Source organism: Acomys minous (assembly GCF_964271855.1).
Source record: "Acomys minous genome assembly, chromosome: 19".
Classification (NCBI taxonomy): domain Eukaryota; kingdom Metazoa; phylum Chordata; class Mammalia; order Rodentia; family Muridae; genus Acomys; species Acomys minous.
This window is the reverse complement of record NC_140499.1, coordinates 59,781,487-59,804,287: the sequence shown is the minus strand read 5'-3', so window position 1 is coordinate 59,804,287 and position 22,801 is coordinate 59,781,487. Positions and strand designations below refer to the sequence as shown.

Here is a 22,801-nt window from a genome sequence, read left to right as displayed (position 1 = left end):
TGCAGATACAAACGAATGTGTTCTCTCAGTGACTGCTTTATGATGTTAACAATGTCGGCAATGTGGACCATGATCAGTCACGATCTGATACTAAATGAAATGAGGGCCTGATGGTTGAGGAGAAGGGTAATTTCCCCCTGTAGATACGAGGGAGAGCACAGACACAGAGGCATCCGGAAGAGTCCAGAGCAGGGAGAGAAAGTACTAGAATGAATATGGCCAACAGAGTGAACTTGAGAGGAGGGTGGGAGGAGCGAGAGGGGGCGGACCAAGGAAGAGGGGCAAGAGAGAGAGAGAGGCGGGGCAAGGGAGAGAGGCGGGGCAAGGGAGAGAGGCGGGGCAAGAGAGAGAGAGGCGGGGCAAGTGGACCAGTGGAGAGCCAAGAACTAAAAGGGCAAAGAGCACCAAGAGAGTGATAGATGAGTGAGAGGTTGGGAGAAGAGAAACTCATGGGCTGGAGAAGTTTAGGGTAAGGGGAGTGAGAAGAGCCAAAAGGAAGGAGGATGCCAGTACAAGATACTGTAACATAGGCGCTTGCTGAGAGAGCACTGAGGCCAGCATGAACATGCACCTTGGTATGCTAATGGGCACTACCTTTGGCCATTCTTTTGGATTGGACATATACCTTTTTACAACCTTTCTAACAAAGGTCTAGAAAACTGCACACTGAAATAAACTTACTTTTGCTTAAATGGGCTTTTAGAAAGAAGATCATGAAAACTCCAGAAAGTTCAGGAACACCCGCCACCCGCTGGAAGCTATTTCCTCCTTTTCTTTCAAATCCAGTCCCCTCTCAACCTATGCTGAGTGCTGTAATTGCTTGGAGCTCTTCAGAAAAACTAAAGTCTTGCATATCCGTTTGCGCCATTGGTTAGTAAGTTAGTAAGTGCTTCTGCCAAGGCAGAGAAGTTAGCTTGGGGACTGAACATTACGGGGCACAATGAGACAGTGTGAGATGACCCTACACATTTATTGAAAGCTATGGAGGCGTCTGAGCTAGGCCAAAGTCAGGCTTAGCCAGAGCTAGATAAGCACAGACAATGAGTTGGCTGAGGAGGGAGCCTGGACCAGGGCTAGGGTGGTTGAGGTAGAAATGAAGACAGGTGTGTGAGGCGACTTCCAAAGGGTTTGGTAGGAGGGAAATCTGTGTAGCAACGGGTGTCAGCAGGAAGCCAGCACTTACCAACGACAGTGAGCCGTACAGCCTCACTGCGCCGGGCCCCCAGGCCATTGTCAGCTGTGCAGTAGTAGTTTCCAGAATGTTCTGTGGTCATAGAGAAATTGAAGGTTGCTCCTCCTCCTGAGAGTGTAGAGTTGGTTCCCAGGGAGACATCTTCATAATAGAACTCATACAGGATATATGGGGAACCTCTCTCGGACTTGCAGTGAAGTGTCACCAAGTCTCCCTCAAGGGCCTGGGTCTTGCCAGAGCTTAGGGTGAGGACCGGTAGAGATACTGGCACTGAAGGAGAGAAAGTGGGTTCACAGTTCCTTCTGTTTTGTTCTAACGCAAGTGCCTAGTCTCCAGTTTCTACCAGATCTTGGGACAGCTGAACGTCTCGGACTGGGCATCAGCCATCTCCTGACTTCCACACTGGCCTTGCATCTATTCTGTTTCCACCCACCATCTGGCCTTGACTCTCCTGGCTCTCCTTGCTAGCTGACCTGCCACCATTTTACAGAGAGGATACCTTCAGGGGAGGAGTCTGTATATTGCCACCACAGGGCTGACAGCCTTTCCCCCACCAGCTCTTTGTTCCGTTGTGACCCATTTCCTGTCCTGCATTTTAAGCCTCTATGGCAGTCGCTGTTCTCCGTTTCTCTGCTCAGGGTAGCTTCAGTGTTCTGCTCCGGGCTTTTCCCTTCTGACTCCACACACTCTTCCACGGTGTTCCCGGTCCCACCTTTTCCCAGGTACCCAGAACAACCCTCTCTGTTTATAGAATCCGAGCAGGGAGAGGGTAAGGAGCCACTGTGGATGGGGACTCTAACCTGTTCGGTGTGTGCAGCTTGACCCTGGGGTTGTTGCTGGGGAACAGTAGCTGCTCCTTGCTCCATTGCCAGGGCACAGGAATCATTTTGCATGTGCTCAGTGAACAGAGGGACCTATTGAGGTCTGAGGGCCTTAGGGGGTTCAGTCTTGTGCTTTAAACCAATAGCTGGAGGTTGGGCCTGAGGGAGAGGCTCTCAGCTTCCTGGTGAAGCTGCACCACACTCTCCATAACATCTCACTGTAGGAGCCCAGGGGTGGGAAAGAAAAAGCCACCAGGGTTTGAAGACACTTTAGTGTGGTCAGGGTGGGTCCCTGAACATCCTTTCAGTTACAGTAAGAAGGGTTGTCAGGGGGACATCTCCCAAGATGCACTGCTTCTAGCACCCCATCTGCCTCTCCTTTGTAAAGAGCCATTTTGTTTCAACTGAGAAGGACTCAGTAATTTACAAAGTGTATTCCTAATCACTGATGTTTCAATGGCTCCCACTGCCTTCAGCCCCTTCTATTTCTAAGTCTTTTCTGTTGCTCTTTGACTAATACTTGTAACTGACAATAGCCACCTGCACCCAACTGTCTCAAGTCCTCACTAAGGATCTCCGTGTGCAATTTTTGGGGATCTATTCCTCAGATGATACCTGGCAACACGCACCTTTTATGGTGATGGGAACTGCCCCGCTGACAAAGCTTCGGCGACTGTTGTTAGCTTCACAGTAATAGTCCCCTGCATCGGTGCTGTTCACTGAGGAGATCTTGAATTCTGCTTCCGAGGACTTACGGATCTTCCTTTCTTTATTCAGATTGTCCCGTTTATACCAGGAGAATTTGAGGGGCCCTGGGACCCCTTTTACTGTGCAGTTGAATAACAGCAACTGCCCCTCAAACACCAACTTTGAGGCTGGGACAATGTGTATCTGGAAGTCAGCGAAAGCTCCTGAGTGAATAAGAATGACACGTGTGGGACTTGTGGCAAATGGGAAGTTCACAGATGAGGGGTAGACAGACAAAAACTTGTCCTATCATGCAGGAAGTGCCCGAGGGTAGAGATAGGCTTCTCTCTGGGAAGTGAGGAGAAAGAGGAAACTGTGTTTTCTGCCTGCCAAAAAAAGGCCTTGCATTCCTTCATGGTCTTGTCAAGAATATGGGCCAGGAATATAGGTTATTCTGCCCAACCTGACCTCATGTCTACCCCATCCTGGATAGAGCGATTCCAGAGATGTCACCCAGGGCTTCGGCACTTAGGAAAAGTGGTGGAGGTGTGAAGGGGAAAGGGACTCTTGGCGGTGAGCATGGTGGTCTGCGCACAGCGCCAGCAGCGGTTGGCTGGAAATAAAGCATTGACTTGAGTAATATGCTGGCCTTGAGTGGGCACGTCTTAACGTGCCAGGTGGATGAAGACAGCAAGTCCAGGATAGTCCAGGATAGACTCACAAGAAAGGGCCGCCCATCCTGGGAACAGCTTTAGGTATACTGTCTTGGGATGTATCTATTGGAAGGAGAGACTGCTAGGAGTAATCGTGATCTGACTGTTGGATAACACCCTCTCTCTCTTCTCTAAACTGTTCATCTTTTAGTCAGTAGCCACAGGAACACCCATTTCCTACACCCAAAGCGCAGACTGAGTGTTTAGTCAGTCAGACTTCTTCTTAGAAATGGGAACAAATTCATGGCTAACACTCTCACTTTCCTCTCCTCCTCACTCAGGGTCTGGGTATCACCGGGTAGACTACGTGTCCCCTACTGCTCAACTAGGTTTCCTATGCGATGGACCAAGTCAGGCAAAGCCATTGGCTCACAACCATACCTATGAAAGCTACGTTATTTTAGAGCCTCAGGGAAAAGTGATAGTCTGTGCTGTACCACCACAGCATCAAGAGGGAACTATTTACTCCCCAAGACTCCATCCTTTGACTTTCCTGTCCTTAAGCATCCTGCACCAGACACCTAGAGTTCTAGAAGCCTGTCTATTTGGCTGAGTAGAGCATGCAGCCCTGCCTGAGGGCTGCCTCATTGCTCACAGCGTAGACTGACAGCATTGGAAAGAAAGCTCACGTCAGCAAGAGACAAGAAATAGCTTTATCTAAAGGCACTGAGAGATAAAACAAACCTAGTTTTTGTTGTTGTTGTTTTGTTTTGTTTTTTCTGCCTTGATTCTAAGCTCATCAAGGGCAGTCACACGAGTTGAATATTTTCTCTCATACAACTTCCATAGGCACGAGAAAATACTTTCTATAGAGACAAGGGACCCAAGATGGTATGTGCTGGTATAGTTTCCAGTTCATGCCTGGAAAAATCCCAGGCTGATACTCACTCTGGACAGGAATTTTGGCCATCATGCTTTGTTTTCCAGTCTGGGAACTCACTGTTTCTGCCTTGCACCAGTAGTACCATTTTGACTCTTCGGTCCATATGGCAGGAATGCGGAACTCCGGGGAGCTGCTGCAGCTTAACCCCAGAGGCCGGACGTTTCTGAAGAAACAGAACTGGAGCTGGGCATTTGACCTCTGTGCAGGAAGCTGGGTCTGACAGGTCAAGGTCACCGGGCTTCCATCTATGGGCTGGGAGGGTCTGACTGTCAGCACAGGATGTGGAAATAACTCTAGAAAGGAACACAGCCACCCACCGAGCCGTTAAGTATGCTGCAGTAAACCCCGGGGTGTGGAGTGCTGGCAAGAGGGAGGTGCTTGCTGCTTCTGATTACAACACCCTTCCACCCAAAGGACTGTGTGCTTCTTCCCAGGGGACTGCCAGCCCACCCTTTCTTCCTGTTCTACCTCTATAACCACAGGGAGCCTGCCTCTGACTAACCGGTTAGGAATAATGAAAGCTGTACCTTGGACTTGGACTCTGACTATATTGGAAGTACTTGCTGTTCTCCAATACCATGGCTTTCCGGTGCAGTAGTAGTCACCACTGTCCCTCAGATTTGCGTGTTGAATATGGAACTCTGAACTTCGACGAGAGAATTTCAGAGGTTTTTTATCCTTGATCAATTTCAGGGTACCTATACGTTCCTTTGCGAGGCACTTCAGAACCACAGAGTCTCCTTCAAACACCGCAGGTGGAGCTCGCAGCACCAGTGGATCTGTGGAACACACCAAGCCCATTCATTACCACTCCAAGTAGGCTTTGCAGGACAGGGATTGGAGGAAACATTCCCACTTCTTTTTCTGAGTTTAAAACAAACATCCACCACCACTTTGAGAAAAGGTGGACAGCATCACCTTGGATGCAGTCTTGCAGCGCCTTCTCCCATGGTGTGCCACTTTCTGTATGTCTTTTCTCTCTTTGGGGTTTTAATGCCTTTCGTTGACTAGTCCTTTCTCCAGTTGCGTCATCACTGAGGTGATTTTCCGAAGCCGCAGTTTCCTCTCAACACCACCAGCAAAAAAAATAATGGAGTTTCCTGTTCATTTAGGGTCCTTCATTTTGGGAGTGTGTAGATTTGTGCACTTTGGTAGGTAAATGTTGAAGGGATTTGTTAGGTCAAAGAGCATAGCTTTTTCCCTTTCCTTGCTAATAGTGTTAGCTCTTGCTTGCTAAATCAAAGGCTATTTTCACAAGGCTGACCTCTACTTCAACTTCAGAACCAAAGGCTTCAAGAGCAAAAAAGAAAATGCCCCTCCATTTCTCCCTCTCTTTGTGTATCTATAAAAATCAATCAATTTATTTCTATCTAACATTTACACACATACACTCATATACATATATGTACACACACATATATATATGTCCTCATGGCACCTATGGATTCAAGAACCATTCAAATAAATTGCTTCTCAAATTTCGTTTACACGTTTGTAAACACTGCATATTCTTGGGGCTCAGGAACCTCAAGTTTTGAGTCTGTAAATACAGGCACCAAGCTTTCTGATTCAGGTCAGACTTTAAGGACCACAAAGAGCAATGCTCTTTGACCTAACGATTCCCTTGGACGTTTACCCACTGAAGCACACAAATCTACACACCCCAAAATAAGGACCCTAAATGAAGAGGGAACCTCATTAAATTCGAGGACCACAGGGATAGGAGTGAGTGTATTTGGCTCATGCAGATCTCAGCCATTAGTGACAGTTATGGGCTTCTGTAAGCACTAGTTGAAGTCACTGCCTACTAGGCTGAATCGATTTTACTTAGACTATTGAGATTTTATTAATTTTTATGTTCAAATTTAAGCTGGTTCTGTTGCATATCTGGTTTATACATAGAGATTTTGAATCTCTGCATAACCGTGGCATGAAACAAAACAGTTTGTTCATGAGTTGTTGGTGCTGAGTAGTAATTAACGAACTCACAGCGATCCACCTGCCTCTGCCTCCCGAGTGCTGGGATTAAAGGCGTGCGCCACCCTGCCCGGCTGAGTAGTAATTAAATCTATAGAGGAGATTGGACTGAAATGGCGTCTGAAGCTTTATTTCTTTTACTTCCACCTCACCTTTAGAGAAGTTCAAGTGCACATGGCTGCTTGGAGGGAAGCTGTCGGCTTGGCACCAATACTCTCCAGACTCATGGACTGTTAAGGTGTTTTCTTGGCTTTCCCATAGTGTTTTTTCCCGCTGGTACCATTTTGTTTTCTGGGGTGAATGGAAGCCATATCTATAGCAAGCCAGAGTGACATTCTCTCCTTCAAAGAAAGTAGTCCATGGAGGCTGAAGGGAAATCACAGATTTGGGCGCAGTTCCTGAGGAGGAGAGAGAATGAATCTGTAGCGGCGGTGCTCACAGCTGCAAACCCAGAAGGGCCCTGTGGAATGGGTAGATAGGAAGGACCTGGCTTTGGACAGTTTCCAAGAGCCCAGTGTTCCTTCCCAATCCCCCCTTGCTCCGGCAATGTCATGTCTACTTCTGTTCTGTCCCACCCTCACCCCCTGTGTTGTCCCATGTGTGTCTTCCATGTCTCTTGTCCCATCCCCCACCCCCCACCCTGCCCCACCCAAAGGCTCCTCATTGATGGTTGAAGGTTGCGCGCCTTCCGGGAGCAGTCACCACCCACAGGGAAGAGTGGTTGCTCAGGATGGCAACGAGCAAGACAAGCTCTGGAGGCAGAGCTAGCTGTGACACTGAGGGGTTGGCCAGCCTGCTCTGGAAGTGAGCCCTAGACAAACTCACCTCTTCTTCCTTTGCAACCTCTCCGTTCACAGAGTCAAAGAACTCCAGAGTCATTAAAATCACAACTTTGCATTTCCCCCCTAAGATAATAAATAGTTTGATCACCAGGCTTTGACACTAGAAAAGCTTGAGAGATCAATGTACTTAGCTGCTTTGTTTCATAGAGGGTGATTTAAAAGACCAGGAAACCCATTGTGCCAGAACAAGAAATGGAGAGTCATCTCTTGATATCCCCAGGGGAACTAGATAAGGTCATGACTGGGTGAGTAGTTGGGGGCAGAGGAGAAGGGGGGGGGAACTTCTTGATATTACTTTGGATCCTCAAATATGTAGGTCCCCCCCAAGCCCCAACCCAGGAAATTGGTAATGAGTCAGGACTGAGAAAATGTGTGATAATTCCTCTTTGCTTTAATGCTAACTTGGTTACAAATTAGAACCACCTGAGTAAGGCACCTTCCTCTGAAGAGCTGTCTGGATTGTCTTGACTGATGTAAGAAGGCCCACTTCGAGGGGTGGCACTCCATGGCAGCAACCCAGAAAAGAAAGGATACTTCAGAAGGAAGATTGTCCCGCCTCTTGCTCTCCTGGTCCTCTCTCTGGGCCGACCTGCCTTGTAGACCTCCCATCACTGACAGCAGAACCAGCCTTCCAAGCTTTCATCATGGACTAGGGACCAGAAGCTCCAGGAACCTTCCAGACTTTGGGTCCCAGATTGGGTACTACTGAGGCACCCTGCCTTGTGGACTGAATAACTGCTGGTCGCCTCATCCTAGTGAGAAACAACTATCCTAGCATGACTCCGATTGCATAACTTATGGGTTCTTAGCTTCCTGGGTGTGGTTTAGCTGTTCTTACTAATTGAAAGCACTCTTAATAAGTTCTGATATATATATATGGACATGTGTGCACATATACATATACGTGTGCACATATACATTCATGTAGTTCTGTTCCTCTAGAGAACCCTGACTAAAATACTCTGTGCTTTTCCTTATAAGGCTCCAACTGTTGGACGCTCCCTCTCTTACTTCTCATGTACTTCCTGGAGGCGTTTACTCTTAAGACAGCAGAGGAAGCAATGCCACTGTTGGCATCTCGTTAGTGTAGTGTGTTACAGTTTCTAGTTGGCTGATTGAAAAGGATTCCATCCTGGGTCCATGTCTACTGCAGAGACAAAGATGATTATCATTGCTAATTAGGGTGCAGCGACAACAGGATTCACCATCTCACCTAGTCAGAGCTAGAGGGTAGCATGACGTTGCTCTGCCTTAGGGCAGTGCCAAGAGGCCAGCCATCACTTCCAAGTCCCAGTTGGCCTCAGTAGAAAAGTTTAGACTTTAGTGGGGAACTTTTGCCAAGGACTCCCAAAAGCAGAAGAAAAGACTCACCATATTGTCCACGGGCAGGAGCTGGAAACAAAACAAACAAAAACTAAGAGTTAAAAGTGAGAGAGCACAGAGTGAAGACTTTTATTCCAGTTTGAAAAGACAACGTTTCCGTATCCATTTTACGACTTCTCATTACAAATTCACTTATAAAAATGTTGCCAAAACAAAACAAAACAAAAAACAAACAAAAAATAAAACAAAACAAAATGTTACCAATCATTTGTCAAATGTCTACATATATGAAAACATTGCCCATAAGCTTTAAAGATAAATTTTTAAAAAGTATAATACTGGAGGGTGGTGCAATGATATAGTAAGACACATATGCTAGGCAGTTCAATGTGGAGGGAGGGAGGGAGGGAGGGAGGGAGTGTGAAAACTTAATACAATAGAAACTTTCTAAAATATGTATATATATAGAGGAAGTCTAAATGAAATGATCAAATAATGGGGGAGGCAGAGTCCCATAGGCCATCTCTTGTCACCAAGCAAAATTTCCAGTACTGGGATTGGATTACATTTAATTGAGTTGTTGGCCAAAGGGCTCCCCTGGGAATCCTCAAACAACCCAGACCATTGACAAGACTATAGGATGTAAAGATTCTTTGACAGCAAGACAGGTTAACTCCTGGCAACACCCAGCCTACGTCAAAGAAGATGTGAACATCAAAAAACCTCCTTATGGAGATGGCTTCAAATGTGGCAAATAAGCCACTGGCAAAACGTCCTTGTTTCTGCCACAGACAGAATTCTGTCTAAAAATGGGCAACTTTGGATGCAGGCAGAATCTAAGGCCAAACTCTGCCAAGACAGGGTAAGCAAGTCCTCAGTAGCTCCTGCCTCACGGATTTGTCTGTCACATATATTGGGCCAGAAGGCAGAAGATGATGCTCCAATGTTATAGAGAGTTTTGGGTGACTGTTCAGGCAGTAAACTGTCCCTGTCATTTTTTTTTTTTCATGTTGGAAGCTGCTAACCTGCACTTCTGGTTCACTCAGGTAATTAAATTTATTCCTTCTCAAGTCTCTGATGGGGTTGAAGGTCAGACACCATATTTTCAGACTATAAGATGCACCTGACCATAAGACACCCAGTTTTAGAGCAGTAAAACAAGAAAAACAGTAAAAACAGCTATTGGACCATAAGGCACATCTTAATCCCCCCCATTTTTTGGGGGGAAAAGTGCGCCTTATGGTCCAAAAAATACAGTAGTTTAGTTTTACAATTAAGCTTAGTTATTTAGGGGTTAAGATGTTTTTAGGCTAGACAGATGTTTCAAGTTAATAGAGATGAGATATGATAGATATTGATTTTTACTCAGAATTTTAGACTCACCAAGACAGGAAAGATATTTTTTCAAGGTTGCTAAATATAAGTAGCCAAATCACTATGAATGTAACATTTATATAATTCCTGTGGTTCTCCCTGCTGTATGTAGTTTATTTTATTTATGTATAATAATATAAATGTATATGTAAAAAAAAAGAAATATAATTAAAATAAAAGACTATAGGCTGCACTCCACGAACTGGCAACAAGGCCCCGTTGTTGAAGACAACACGTATATAACTTATCGAACGTGGAGAAGTTGAGCTGGTGCCCACATCGAGGCTTCACTCCCATTTCTACTGTCGTTGGTGTAGGAAAGCACTCAGCACACTTCCTAAGGAGAAACGTAAATCAAGCCACAAGCCTTCTGATCTACAATGGTGTCATGCCTGCAGGATATGATAGGGCAATGGTGACACAAAACTTGGAGTAATCAGCCAGTAACTGATTTGACTTAAGGCCCACTCCATGAGATGGGACCCGAACCTATCGCTGCTGAGTGAGTGAGAACCAGGGAGTAGACAGTCCAGAGATCGAAAACCAAATATTACTAATCTTAAAAAGCAAAACAAAATGCTTTTTGTGATTGACTCCTAATGATATTCTTCTATACTCCTAGATCAGTGCACTGTTTAGCTATCATGGGAGAGAGAGAAAGAGCGAGAGGGAGCGAGAGAGAGCGAGAGCGAGAGCGAGCGAGCGAGAGAGAGCGAGAGAGAGAGAGAGAGAGAGAGAGAGAGAGAGGGAGAGGGAGAAGCTGGTTAAGTGGCAAGTAGGTAGCAACACAGTTTTGAATCCAAACTCTAACCTTACCCTTAGTGCACCATGTTGACCTCTCCTCTCTTCTCCCCTCCCCTCCCTTCTCCTCCCCTCTCTTTTCCTCTTCTCTCTCCTCCCTTCTCTTTTCCTTTCCTCTCCTCTCTTCCCCTCCCCTCCCCTCCCCTCCCCTCCTCCCCCTGTCCTTCCTCTCCTCTGCCCCTCTTGTGTACTATGTTTGGATGTACTTCTGCTCCTGAGATAACAGTTCACTGCAGCGCTGTGGGCCTCACCCCATCTGCTGCTCAGACCCTGAGTTTCAGGAGCTGTTTAGCAGCTGTTGTGCGTGTAGATAACTGTCTGGCTGTGCCAGCCACTGGCACTTTGTTTAACTGGAATTGTGCTTCCCAGCGGTTTCCTGTACGCTGGCTTTGCTGAGAACTCCTTCATGAGTGCAAAAACGGTCCATCGTCGTCAGCATTGGGCACAGTGCTGTGCATAGATGGCTCTAAGATGGTTTTGAATAGGTAGACTCACATTCAGTTCTAATATTTAAAACGTAGTCAAAAGCAAACTCTTGGTAGGTACAAACTGATGAAATGCATGCATATCCACGGGGAGTGACAGTCACCTGCTGCAGGTGCCTTCCCTTCACGCTTTGCCCATGTGTTCTTATGGTGCCCAGTCCTCCCTGTGGATCGCATTGTTTGCAGAAGGAGCTGTCCTCTCTGTAAATCCTTTGTCATCTTAGGCACAAGACCAAGGTATAGCCTGTTATTCAAGGGATTAAAATATAGCTCTCATCTTAATAAAAGAGTGCGAACAAGCCGGTGTCATTCACTTTCTGTACTTCATAAATTATTTGTTAAAGAAAAAAAAACCTGAATGAAACTGTAATTATTTCTGTTGTTACAGTTTCCTCCTCTGTCCATCAAAGGATTTTCCAGCCTGTGACTACTTCCTTTGAGCTCAGGAGAGGAAATCCCAAGCTGTACCACTGGGGAGCACAGCCTCACACGAGGAGCTGAACCTCAAGAGAGGACCAGGCCAGTTGGTGGAGAGAGATGCTGTCCAACCCACTCCACACCCATATTAAGCCATCTACTTACTCACAACCAGTAGAGTCACTGTCAGCCATAGCAGCATGAAGTCCACCCAGGGTGAGACTGAACCAGGCATTTCCTCACAGGTAGCAGTTCGCTCTTGCTCGCGCAGTAGTCAGGACACAGCTCACGCCAGCTCCAATGAGAATATCAAGGACTCTGCTCTTCCAAATTAGCAGAGTGCATCTTGAATCAGAAAAAAAAAAAGGGAAGTAGGAGTGCCTATATTTAACTATTAATTAGTTTCCTGCCCTACAGCCAAAGTGAAAAACTTAGGGTTTTAAAAATCACATGCTCCACACCCCACATTTTGGCGGTTGGGGAAATTACCTTAAGGAAACTACCAGAAGATAATTCTATAAAAGATGTCTGTCATTCATTACTATCAGAACATATAAACATCATGCATGATCATGGCTGTGGGTTTGTACAATAATACCACTAACATGTACAATAACACCACTAACGTGTACAACACCACCACTAACTTGTACAACACCACCACTAACATGTACAACACCACCACTAATGTGAGGGGAAGCTATGTGTGGGAAGGGCAAGACTGTCTTGACTGGTGGGAGAGAGAAAGTGAGGCGCAGATTGGAATTTGTAGAGCATCCTTTATGGTGCAGAGGTAAGAACTGGGTTGTATTCACATAGAAAAAACTGCAAGGGCTTGTTTTCCCCTAGAGACTGTACAAAACCAACAGTTGTATTTGAGAAATTAAGGTGGAAACAGACATTTCATTTTGTCTTTCTGTGCTTTTTCCCCACTTCAAATTACTCTGTGAGTGGATTGCTATTAAATTTAAATTTACATTTTTTTAAAAAGTAGAGTTTCTATTCTGACACTGTGTCAACAAAACTCCCTGTAATTAGAAGTGATCATTTCTTTCTTACAGACAACTTTCCCCATAGTTTCTTTCTGGACTCAGACCTTGGTCTTCCCAAAGAGATATTTAATTTTATGTTTATTAATGCCTCAGGTATTTATGTCACATCAATATCACTGCACCCTTAGAAAAACATACAGGGCCAAAACATACAGGGACAAGCAGGTTAATCTGTGGCAGCTTGGAGGAGAATCTCTCTCTCTCTCTCTCTCTCTCTCTTTGGTTTTTCAAGACAGGGTCTCTCTGTGTAGTCTTGGCTGTCCTGGACTCACTTTATAGACCAGGCTGGCCTTGAACTCACAGCAATCTGCCTGCCTTTGTCTCCTGAGTGCTGGGATTAAAGGCGTGTGCCACCATGCCCAGCATTGGAGGAGAATCTCAAAAAGCAGCATGCTAGTATGCTTTTGGAGCTGAGACAGACAGCATGGCGGTGAGCAGTCTGCAGGTCTCCTGGATACACATACACATTTCTACGGGTATGTGCTCGGCAGTGGGATTCCTGACTCAGAGACTATGCAGTGCTGTATCCGGTTCAGGAAGTGCTGTGGAGTTACCTTCTGATGTGCCTGAGCTATCTGAACTCCACTAGGCAGCCCAGGGAGCCTCACTGTCCCCCAACCCTCGGCAGTGTGCTCTCTTGTACATTTTAGTCATTCCGATGAATTACAAGAGTCTAACCTTTTCATATTGTATGGCTTATTAATTTTTAAAGAAGATTTATTTATTTTATTTATTGCATATGAGTGCTTTATCTGCAGAAGAGGGTATCAGATCACATTATAGATGGTTGTGAGCCACCATGTGGTTGCTGGGAATTGAACTCAGGACCTCTAGAAGAGCAGGCGTTGCTCTTAACCACTGAGCCATCTCAGTGTCTTATTATATATTTCTGATGGCCTGGAGTTCGCTCTGTAGACCAGGCTGTCCTTGAACTCACAGAGATTTGTCTGTCTTTGTCTCCTAAATGCTGGGATTAAAGGTGTGAACCACTAGGCCTAGAAGATGTTTCCATATTTTAAATGCTATCTTAGATCACTTTAAAGAAAAATAACATTTTAAAACATTTGCATAATATTAAGTCAGGCAGTGGTGGCACACACCTGTAATCCCAGCATTTGGGAGGCAGAGGCAGGCGGATCCCCCTGAGTTTGAGGCCAGCCTGGCCTACAAAGAGAACCCTGTCTTGAAAAATAAACAAACAAAACGTAAATGTTTGTTCAGATCTCTCAGTCTTTCTCAGCCTGCTTTGTTGTTGTTTCAATTCTGGACATGAATTTTTTGGACATATGCGTGAAATGCCTTTTGTACTCTGGCCCCCTTCTTGGTCATCGGCAGTGCCTTCTGATGGGCTACCATTTCAGATTTGGAACCGGACAGCTCATCAGTCCATATGAAGCTGTGGTGCAAATTCCATGCACTAAATGTAAATCAGAATGTTCGCCTCTGATACACACAAAAGTGAGCTATAATTATATTGGAGTTATCTAGAGGCAGGCTGAGATTACGACCTCACGACCTTGGAGTATACACAGCTTCATATGGAATCACGTAACTGGTTGTGGGGATTGTGGGAACTTTGGCAACAGCAAAGTGTTTTTTTTGCATGTATAACCGACTCCAAATCAGCTCAAAATAAAACAAATGTAATGAATACAGAGTATTTCTGGCAGTGCTTGCCTGTGTTGCGTGATGGGACTTCACTGCGGCCGTGGTGCTGAACATACAACCTGTGTGTTTTACGTTGTGTAGGGCCGTCACTCCATGCAGCTCAGACTCACATATTATAAACTGCTGGATTTTTACTGTACTTATGTAATGGTTTAGTTATGGAAAACAAAGACTGAACATTTTTCTCCTGTCATTCCTCAGCACGTGTCAGATTAGCACAGTTTTGGATTGTACTGTGTCGGGAAGTTGAGGGGGAAAAAAAGCTGTTTAAAGGGGCTGATAAATGGCTCTGTGGAAAGAGGTGCTTACAGTCAGTCTGAAGAGCTGAATTTGACCCCTGGAGCCCCCATAGTGGAAGGGGAGCACCAGCCCTTTCATGTGCATGCCATGGCCCCCTGAAGTAAATACATATTTTCAAAATGGCTTCTTGAGTCGCTGACTTAATGAATGAATTTCTGCTTCGGATCAGTTCAGGATTTCCAGTGTCTGAAATGGCACTAAAATACTTCTGATGTTTTGCATCTCATAGTTAGATGAAGCAGCGTTCTCTACACTGATGATTATAAAATTATTAACAAGCTCTTACAACTCTTAAAAATATTGGATGTGTGTAAACAATCAACCAGGAGATAATTTTTAATGTAAAACAAAGACACCCATCTCATTACTATCCAAATTCAGTTTTGTCTTTAGTAAATGGTAAAATAATATGTATACAAAAGACTTGTTTTACAATAAAATCCTTTATGGTTTATTACCAACAAATGTTTGATATATGTATATTTGATTTATATACCTACTGCCTAGGCTCATGAGTGAAAAAAAGAAAAACTCAAGAAGCCCTCATTTGGACACGTTATACAGCCAGACTTGCTGAAATTTGGTAGGTTTCTACAACTTGGGTTCTTTTAGATTTGTTGCAAGCACAATCCTGTTGCCTGGGTACGCTGACAATTTTGTTACTTTTAAAATACTTAGACCCCTTTCCCCTCCGACTATGGTCCTCTTGGTCTCACAGAGAAAGCTCTTAATATCTCACCATTAAACACGATGTTTCGCTGATAGTGTGTTGGCAAATACTCTTCAGTAACTTGACTAAGTGTCCTTCTGTGTTGAGTTCAGTTACAGTTTTCCTCAGTAGAGGATGTTGAGTGTACTAGTAACTGTTAAGTTGGGATTGATGGAGTCAACTTGGAATTAAAGAGACAGACAGACATCTCCAGAGCAGAATTGTTCCGTTTAATCAGAACAATCGAAGAGCTTCAGTCTATGTGGGAGACTGTTTTGTAGTGCAGAAAAAAGCTGGGATGGAAGCATCTGCCTGCAGGTCAGTTCCGCCATACGTCATTTCCGCCTCAGTCTCACACGGCTGAATGTCCGCTCCTAGCAGGGCTTTCCTAACAGTCCACAGATGTTATCAGTCAACTTTCTCATCCAGAGCTTCTCATCAACTGGCGGCTTTTTGTAACTTTTCTCCTTGCTGAGAGCAGATGCCCGACCGACGAAACGTCAGGGTGTATGTGTGTTGGGGTGAAGTGGGGGTGAGTTTAAGTGGGTGCACATCTTGTGGGGAAGGGGGTGCGGCTGGATGACCTTGGCCTGGAAGTTTTCCAGTACACTACAGCGGCGCTTGTGGGGAGCCGCGAGCTTCAGGCTGGGGTTCTGGGTTACTATCCCCAAAGATCTGCCCCACAAGTGACTCACCTCCCTCAGCTACGTCACCCACATCAAAGTTTCCCAAGCCCTCTCCAAATCCTGCCGTCAGCTGGGGACAAATGTCCGAATACATGGGGGCCGTGAGACGTATTTCACATCCAGACCACAGCATTTTGATAAATATTTTCCATTAGATTAAGAACTTTGACTTATATTTTCAGTTCACTAAGAGTTTTTTTTCCCCAAAATAATGGATACTGAGTTTTTGTTAACATCCATCAGTTTCACATTTATGTTACGACCTTATGATTCCTCGCTTTTCTTTGTCAGTATGGCAAATTGTATTGATAATTACGAATGTTAGGTCACCTCTGCATTCAGTGTGTTTGTGATGTCTACTGACCTTGGTTCATAAGTCTGGTTTTGGATTTTGACATTTTGTGGCCACAAGATAGATGAATCCATACTTCTTTCTTTATTAGTTTCTGTATCAAAAGTATAGTGTCTCATAAAACAGATTATTATTTTTTGTATTCTCTTAAAGAGTTTTCATAAAATTAGTGTTGCTTATTACTTAAATATCTGGAAGATTTTACTGTGTAAGCTAACTAGCCTTTTATTTTGTTGGTATTGAGGTAGGAACATTATTTATTACAGATTTGAATCTTAAAAGCAATATGGGTTTATTCAGATACCTTATTTTCACTTTGTATAGGTTTGGTAAATCGTGTATCGCCAGGGATTTGCTTGACTGTGTTTCTGAATTACAGCACGGTTTACACTGTCCCGCTGTGTCCCCAGTGCCTGCAGTGTCTACAGCGTTTCACAGGACACAGCAAGACTCCTGTTTTCATTCCTAGTTGATAAGCCTGTCTGCTGAAATCTTCTCCCTTTGCCCCATATCAGGCTCTGTAGGGACTCATCAACTGAATTAGCTTTCCACAAAGAACTGTTGGCGGTGTGTTTTTTTCTCTACTGTGCATTCATTGTTTCATTAATTTCTGATATTTGTTGTTTCCTTAGTTCTTTCTTTTAAATTTTAACTTGCTTTTTAAAAAAGATTTATTTATTTACTTATTTATTATTATACAGTGCTCTGCATGCATGCACACCTGCACACTAGAAGAGGGCATCAGATCTCATTATAGATGGTTGTGAGGCACCATGTGGTTGCTGGGAATTGAACTCAGGACCTTTGGAAGAGCAGGCGACTCTCCTAACCTCTGAACCATCTCTCCAGCCCTTAACTTGCTTTTTAAAGAACTTCATATAGAGACATTCACGTGTTTGTTTTTAAAATCAATTTTCTTTTCTATTATACGTGCTATGCTTTATACATTTTTGCCTTTGTTTTGAGATGTCATATTTCTCTGGTTATTTTCTTCAAAATAATTTAAATTTCATTCAGATTTCCTTTCTGGTCAATGAGATGATTTATTACTCAGGATTTTTCTTTTATTATTTATCTATAGTTCAGTTCTACTGTGGTCTGAGAAAACATTTTACAATTTCAGCTTATGACTTTATCAAAATTTGCTTTATAGACTAACACACAGTCAGATTTTCTAAATACCCTGTGTTTTCTTTAGAGGAATGTGGATTAAGCATTGGTCTATTGTGTATGACATTGTCCCAATATCCTGAACTCAGGGTTTGTTTGTTTCTTTCAGCCAGTTATTGAGAAAATTATGTTAAAGCGTCTCACCATTGTTGTTTTTAAATTACCAGTACTGGCCTAGTAATGTCTATTATCTGGCCTATACTTATTATTATTATGGCAGTATAGGCTACTACCAATCAATCAAGACACAGACACCTGTTATATTTTAAAATAGCCTTAGTTAACCTGGGGCAGGGCAGGCATTAATCCCCTAAACTACTTCCCATAGTGAGGCAGGTATGGGATCCCTGCCTCAATCCCATGCCATCTGCTCCTAATAATTTCTATCAAGCTACCTCCCATCCATAATCTGAAATACTCACTAATGTTTTTCAGTCTGAGCCAAATCTCCATCCTTGCCGGCCATGCGCTTCTCCTCCGTCTAACCCACGATGGTGAGAGACTTCCTTTCTCTTCTCCTCGGGTCTCTCCTCCTTCCCAAGATATTCTCTCTCTCTCTCTCTCTCTCTCTCTCTCTCTCAAACCTGGAAACCTTAGCTATGCCTATCTCATTTGCCGTGCCCAGGTGATGGCCTTTTCTTGGTCAAAAGGTGGGTCACAGAGACAGCACGCAGTAATTAACATCAAAGCACATCAGACCAGCCTCCAACACACCACAGTTGCGAGGTTTCCTGTTTTCATTTTGTTTATAACTCTTCTTTTGTTTTAAAATTTGGAGTTCTGCCGGGCATGGTGGTGCATGCCTTTAATCCCAGCACTCGGGAGGCAGAGGCAGGTGGATCGCTGTGAGTTCGAGGCCAGCCTGGTCTACAAAACGAGTTCACGAATGCCAAGGCTACACAGAGAAACCTTGTCTTGAAAACACACACACACACACACACACACACACACACACACACACACACTGGAGTTCTTTTGTGAAAGAACTCCAGACACTTCAAATAGTTATCTTTCCTGGAGGTTTGATGTGCCCTTTTTGTTTATTTTTGAGATTATAATTTAATTAAAATGTTTCTCCCTTCTCTTCCCTCGCTCCAAGCCCTCCCATATGCTCTTCCCCCCTCTTCTTCAAATTCATGGTCTATTTTGACATTGATTGTTATTGCATGCATATATGTATTTGTATATACGAATAGATTCCTAAGGATAGCCTGGTGAGTCCTGATAATGTTACTTGTATGTATGTTTTCGGGGCTGACCGTTTAGCACTGGACGGATAATTGGGGTCTTCCCTGGGGAGGACCACCCGCCTGCTCCCAGCTTCACCCAGTTGTCTGTAGTTCTTTGTGTACGGTTGAGGCCTCCTGGGCTTTTCCCATTCTACATGGCGTGTCCGTTGGTGTCATCCCTTGTTCAAGTCATGCTTGGGTAGCCATGTTGGTCCAGCTTCTGACCTCTGATGTTAGCAGGAGGCACGCTGCCACAGCAAAGTCCCTGATCCTCTGGCTCCGACGATCTCTCTGCCGCACCGTCTGCCATGTTCTTTCAGTCTTATGTGTGGGAGCGTTTTGCTGGGCTCTACAGTGTTGCATTTTGATTGGATGTGGTTTTCCGTAGTGGTCTCCATTTGTTGCAAGGAGAAGTTTCCTTGATGGGGAGTAAAGGCTACGCTTATCTGTGGGTATGAAAGGCAAATATTTAAAGATTATTGTTAGGGGTTATGTAAATGAGTGGTTGTAGATCCCCCTCCAATAACCATGACTTCGCTAGTACCGAGTAGTTAGCTAGGTTTCCAGAACCAGGCAAGGCATCCTTTTTGTTGAGCAGGTCTCAAGTTCAATGGGAGAGCTGTTGCTTACTGCCAAGGTATGTGTGCCAATGCTGCACCTGTAGGATATTGCTCCATGCTGGGCATGGCTGAGTAGGGCTCTTGGCTGCCTCCCTTCTTTGGAAACTTGCGTGGCACCTTCCGGAATCATGAAAGCTAGTCCTCAGAGGAGGGCATTCAGGTTAGTTATAGATCAAGGGCCCCTAAGCCCAGTGTCTGAAGAACTGGTTTTTTTCAGCAACAGGAATGTAACTTATACCTCTCGGGGTCAGGGGGTGGGGGGGGGTGGGGAGGGACAACCAAGGGCAATAACAAGCTCTATCCTTTGGGAGTCTCTTTGACAGCCCTGGACAACAACTCAAAAGAGGGCCTCTCATGTCTGGCAGTGGGGGTTTTGTTAGATAGTCCTTGGCTCTTGGAGGGAGCAACATCAGCCCAGATAGGAAAAGCTTATTAAAACTATATATGTATGCTTATACACCGAATTACGTGCATTATGAGGTTTTACGCTTTTAGGTAAATAGTTCATAGTATAATACCTTGTGGCGTTTTCAGACATGCATGTTGTTATTTTACCCACCTCACCTCTCCTGTATTTACCTCCCTTCCCTTCCCTAGGACCCCCCCCTTTCCCTCCCCCACTTCCCTGATGCAGTTACTAATACCCTACTATTCCCTTCTCTATTGTTTTTGAACCACCCCACCCCCGCCCGGCAACGGTCCAGTTTTACTTTCCTGGTTTCTGTAATTACTATAAGCTACGTAGTTTCACCTCTGAAGAGTTGAAGGTAGGGGACTCCAATAAGAGAGAACAGTTGATGTTTGTCTTTTTGGGTCTAGATTATCTCACTCAACATGACCTTTTCTAGCTCCATGGACTTACCTGCAAAATTCATTATTTCATTTTCGTTTACAGCTGAATAGTATTCCATAGCGTATATGCACCGCGTTTTGGGTGTCCATTCACCGGTTGTCGGACACCTAGGTTGTTTACATTTCCATGCTGTTGTGGCTAGAGCAGCAATGAACATGGATGAGCAAATATCTGTGAAAGGGGGAGCCCTTCGGGCCAAGAGGTTGTCTTGGGTCATGTGGTAGACTTATTATTAGCTTTGTGAGAATTCTCCACCCTGATTTCTATAGCAGCTGCCACGGGTTGCAACCCCACCCAACAGTGGGTGAGGCTTCCCTTTTTTCCTGTATTCCCTCCAGCCTTTGTTGTCAGCTGTTCCATCCTTCTTTGCTGTTTCGACTAAGGTCAGATAAAAAATCTCAATGGCGTTCTGACTTTCATTTCACTAATTGATGGGATGATTGTTTTTTTTTTTTTTAAACCACGATTTTTCTTTTTTTGAGAATTCTCTATCTATGTCCCAGGTCCACTTTTTGAATGGGTCATTTGTGTTTTTAATCTTTCTTTTTTGAGTTATTTGAGTATTATAGATACTAATGTCCTGTCAGATGTATAGCTGGCAAAGAGTCTCTCCCATTCTGTGGGCTTCCTCTTAATCCAGTTGATAGTTTTTTTTTTTTTAAGCTGTGCAGAACTTTTTTCGTTTCAGGAAGTCCGAAATGTCATTTGGTGGCCTTAATTCTTGAACAAATGAGTCCTATGCAGGAAGCCCTTTCCAACATCTATGTATCATGCAGGATACTGCTTACGTTTTCTAGCAGTTTCAGTGTTTCATGCTTAGGTCTTTGATCCATTTGCTGTTAGTTTTTATGCAAGGTCTAATTTTATTTTTCTACACGTGGACGTCCAGTTTTTCCAGCGCCATTTGTTGAAGATGCTTTTTCCCCTTCGGCTTATGTTTTTGGCACCTTTGTCAATTATAAGTTATGCATACAGAATGTTTATGACTTTGATTTTGTCCTATTGTCAAAATGTCTGTTTTCGTGCCAGTACTATAGTGTTTTTATTACTTTGGCTCTGTAATAGCTCTTAAGATCTGGAATGGTAATCCCTCCAGCGTTGCTCTTTTTGGTCAAGATTGTTTTGCTTGTTTGAGGTCTTCTATTGTTCCATATGAATTTTAGGGCAGTTTTTTCCCCCATTGATATGAAGAGTGAGATAGGATTTTTATTTTTATTGCCTTGAATCTGTAAATAGCTTTAAGTAAAATGGTAGTTTTCACAATGTTAATTCTACCACTCCATGAGCATGGGATGTCTTTCCATTGTCTGGTGTCTTTTTTCTTTCTTTCTTTCTTTCTTTTTTTTTTTTTTTTATCTCTTTCGTCAAGGATTTTAATGTTTTCAATGTAGAGGTCCTTCCCTTCCTCAGTTAGGTTTATTCCTAGATATTTTATTTCTTTGAGCTACTGTGAGTTGAAGTGTGTCCATGATCTCCTTCTCTGTAGGTTTATTGTTGGTTACATAAAAGCTATTGAAGCTAGGCATGGTGGCGCGCGCCTTTAATCCCAGCACTCAGGAGGCAGAGGCAGGCAGATCTCTGTGAGTTCAAGGCCAGCCTGTTCTACAAAGCGAGCTCAGAACAGCCAGAACTGTTTAACACAGAGAAACCCTGTCTTGATAAACCTAAATAAATAAACAGCTATTGATTTGTACAAGTTGATACTGCATACTGCCACATTGATGAAGTCATTTATTATTTCTGTAAGTTTTCTGGTAGGGTTTTTGGCATCTCTAATGTCGTCTGCAAGTAAGGAGAGTTTGACTTCTTCTTTCCCTGTGTGTATTTTTTTAAAATTTTCTTTTCTTTCCTGATTGCTCCAGTTGGTACTTCAAGCACAAATATTGAAAAGGAGTGGGGATAGTGGACATCCATATCTCACCCCTCACTTCAGTGAGGTTGCTTCAAGCTTTTCTACGTTTGCGATGATGTTGGCTGTGGGTTTCTCAGGTTGCATTGTGTATTCCCTCTTATCCTATATCCTCTAGGACTTTTACGATGAAGTCATGTTGGATTTTGTCAAAAGGTTTTTCTGCATCCACTGAGATGATCATGTGATGTTTTTTGTCTCTAAGTCCATTTATGTGGTAAATTGCATTTATTGACATGACAACCATCTCTGCATTTTATGGATAAAGCCAACTTGGTCATAGTGGATAATCTTTTTGAGGTTATGTCTGCATTCTATTTGCAAGTATTTTATAGACCCCAGGGCTAGTTCTCCCTCCTGCTATAGGTGGTGAGGGGCAAGGGGCCGGGGGAGAGGTCATCTCTCCTTCACTCACATCACCTCACCACGGTCGGTTGCTCACGCCTTGGAGAGGCTCATCTGAGCTCCTACCATCGGGGCCAGCTCTACTGTGTTACCCAGGTGTGGTGCGTGCAGGGCCTGCTCTCCTGAGTGCTGTAGCCAGCAAGGGGTGGAGCCAGCTCCCCAAAGTGCCTCAGCCAGTAAAGTGTGGGGCCAACTCTTCTGCACAGCCCTTGGACATCAACATGGTCCCAGGCAGCAGCCCAGACCAGGGATGTCCTCATGGCCTTGGGTGGTAACATGAGCCATGGACATCGTCATAGACTCCTGCTGCTGCATGGCCATTGACCCAGACAT

At 44.3% G+C, this 22,801-nt stretch overlaps 1 protein-coding gene and 1 long non-coding RNA gene across 2 annotated transcripts in view; one reads left to right on the top strand and one right to left on the bottom strand.

The window, feature by feature from the left end:
* The window catches only part of LOC311589762 (Fc receptor-like protein 5), a 28,411-nt gene extending 15,631 nt beyond the window's left edge, over window positions 1–12,780 (bottom strand). Inside the window, exons 1-7 of the mRNA XM_084768412.1 lie at window positions 11,681–12,780; window positions 8,487–8,507; window positions 6,426–6,671; window positions 4,824–5,075; window positions 4,302–4,589; window positions 2,643–2,924; window positions 1,184–1,462 (exon numbers count right to left, since the gene is read on the bottom strand). Coding sequence (XP_084624538.1) covers window positions 1,184–1,462; window positions 2,643–2,924; window positions 4,302–4,589; window positions 4,824–5,075; window positions 6,426–6,671; window positions 8,487–8,507; window positions 11,681–11,750 — 1,438 coding nt within the window. The 5' untranslated portion in view covers window positions 11,751–12,780. The remainder of the gene's footprint in view (window positions 1–1,183; window positions 1,463–2,642; window positions 2,925–4,301; window positions 4,590–4,823; window positions 5,076–6,425; window positions 6,672–8,486; window positions 8,508–11,680) is intronic.
* LOC311589771 overlaps window positions 1–22,801 on the top strand; it is a 265,612-nt gene that overhangs the window by 169,546 nt on the left and 73,265 nt on the right. The window lies entirely within an intron of this gene.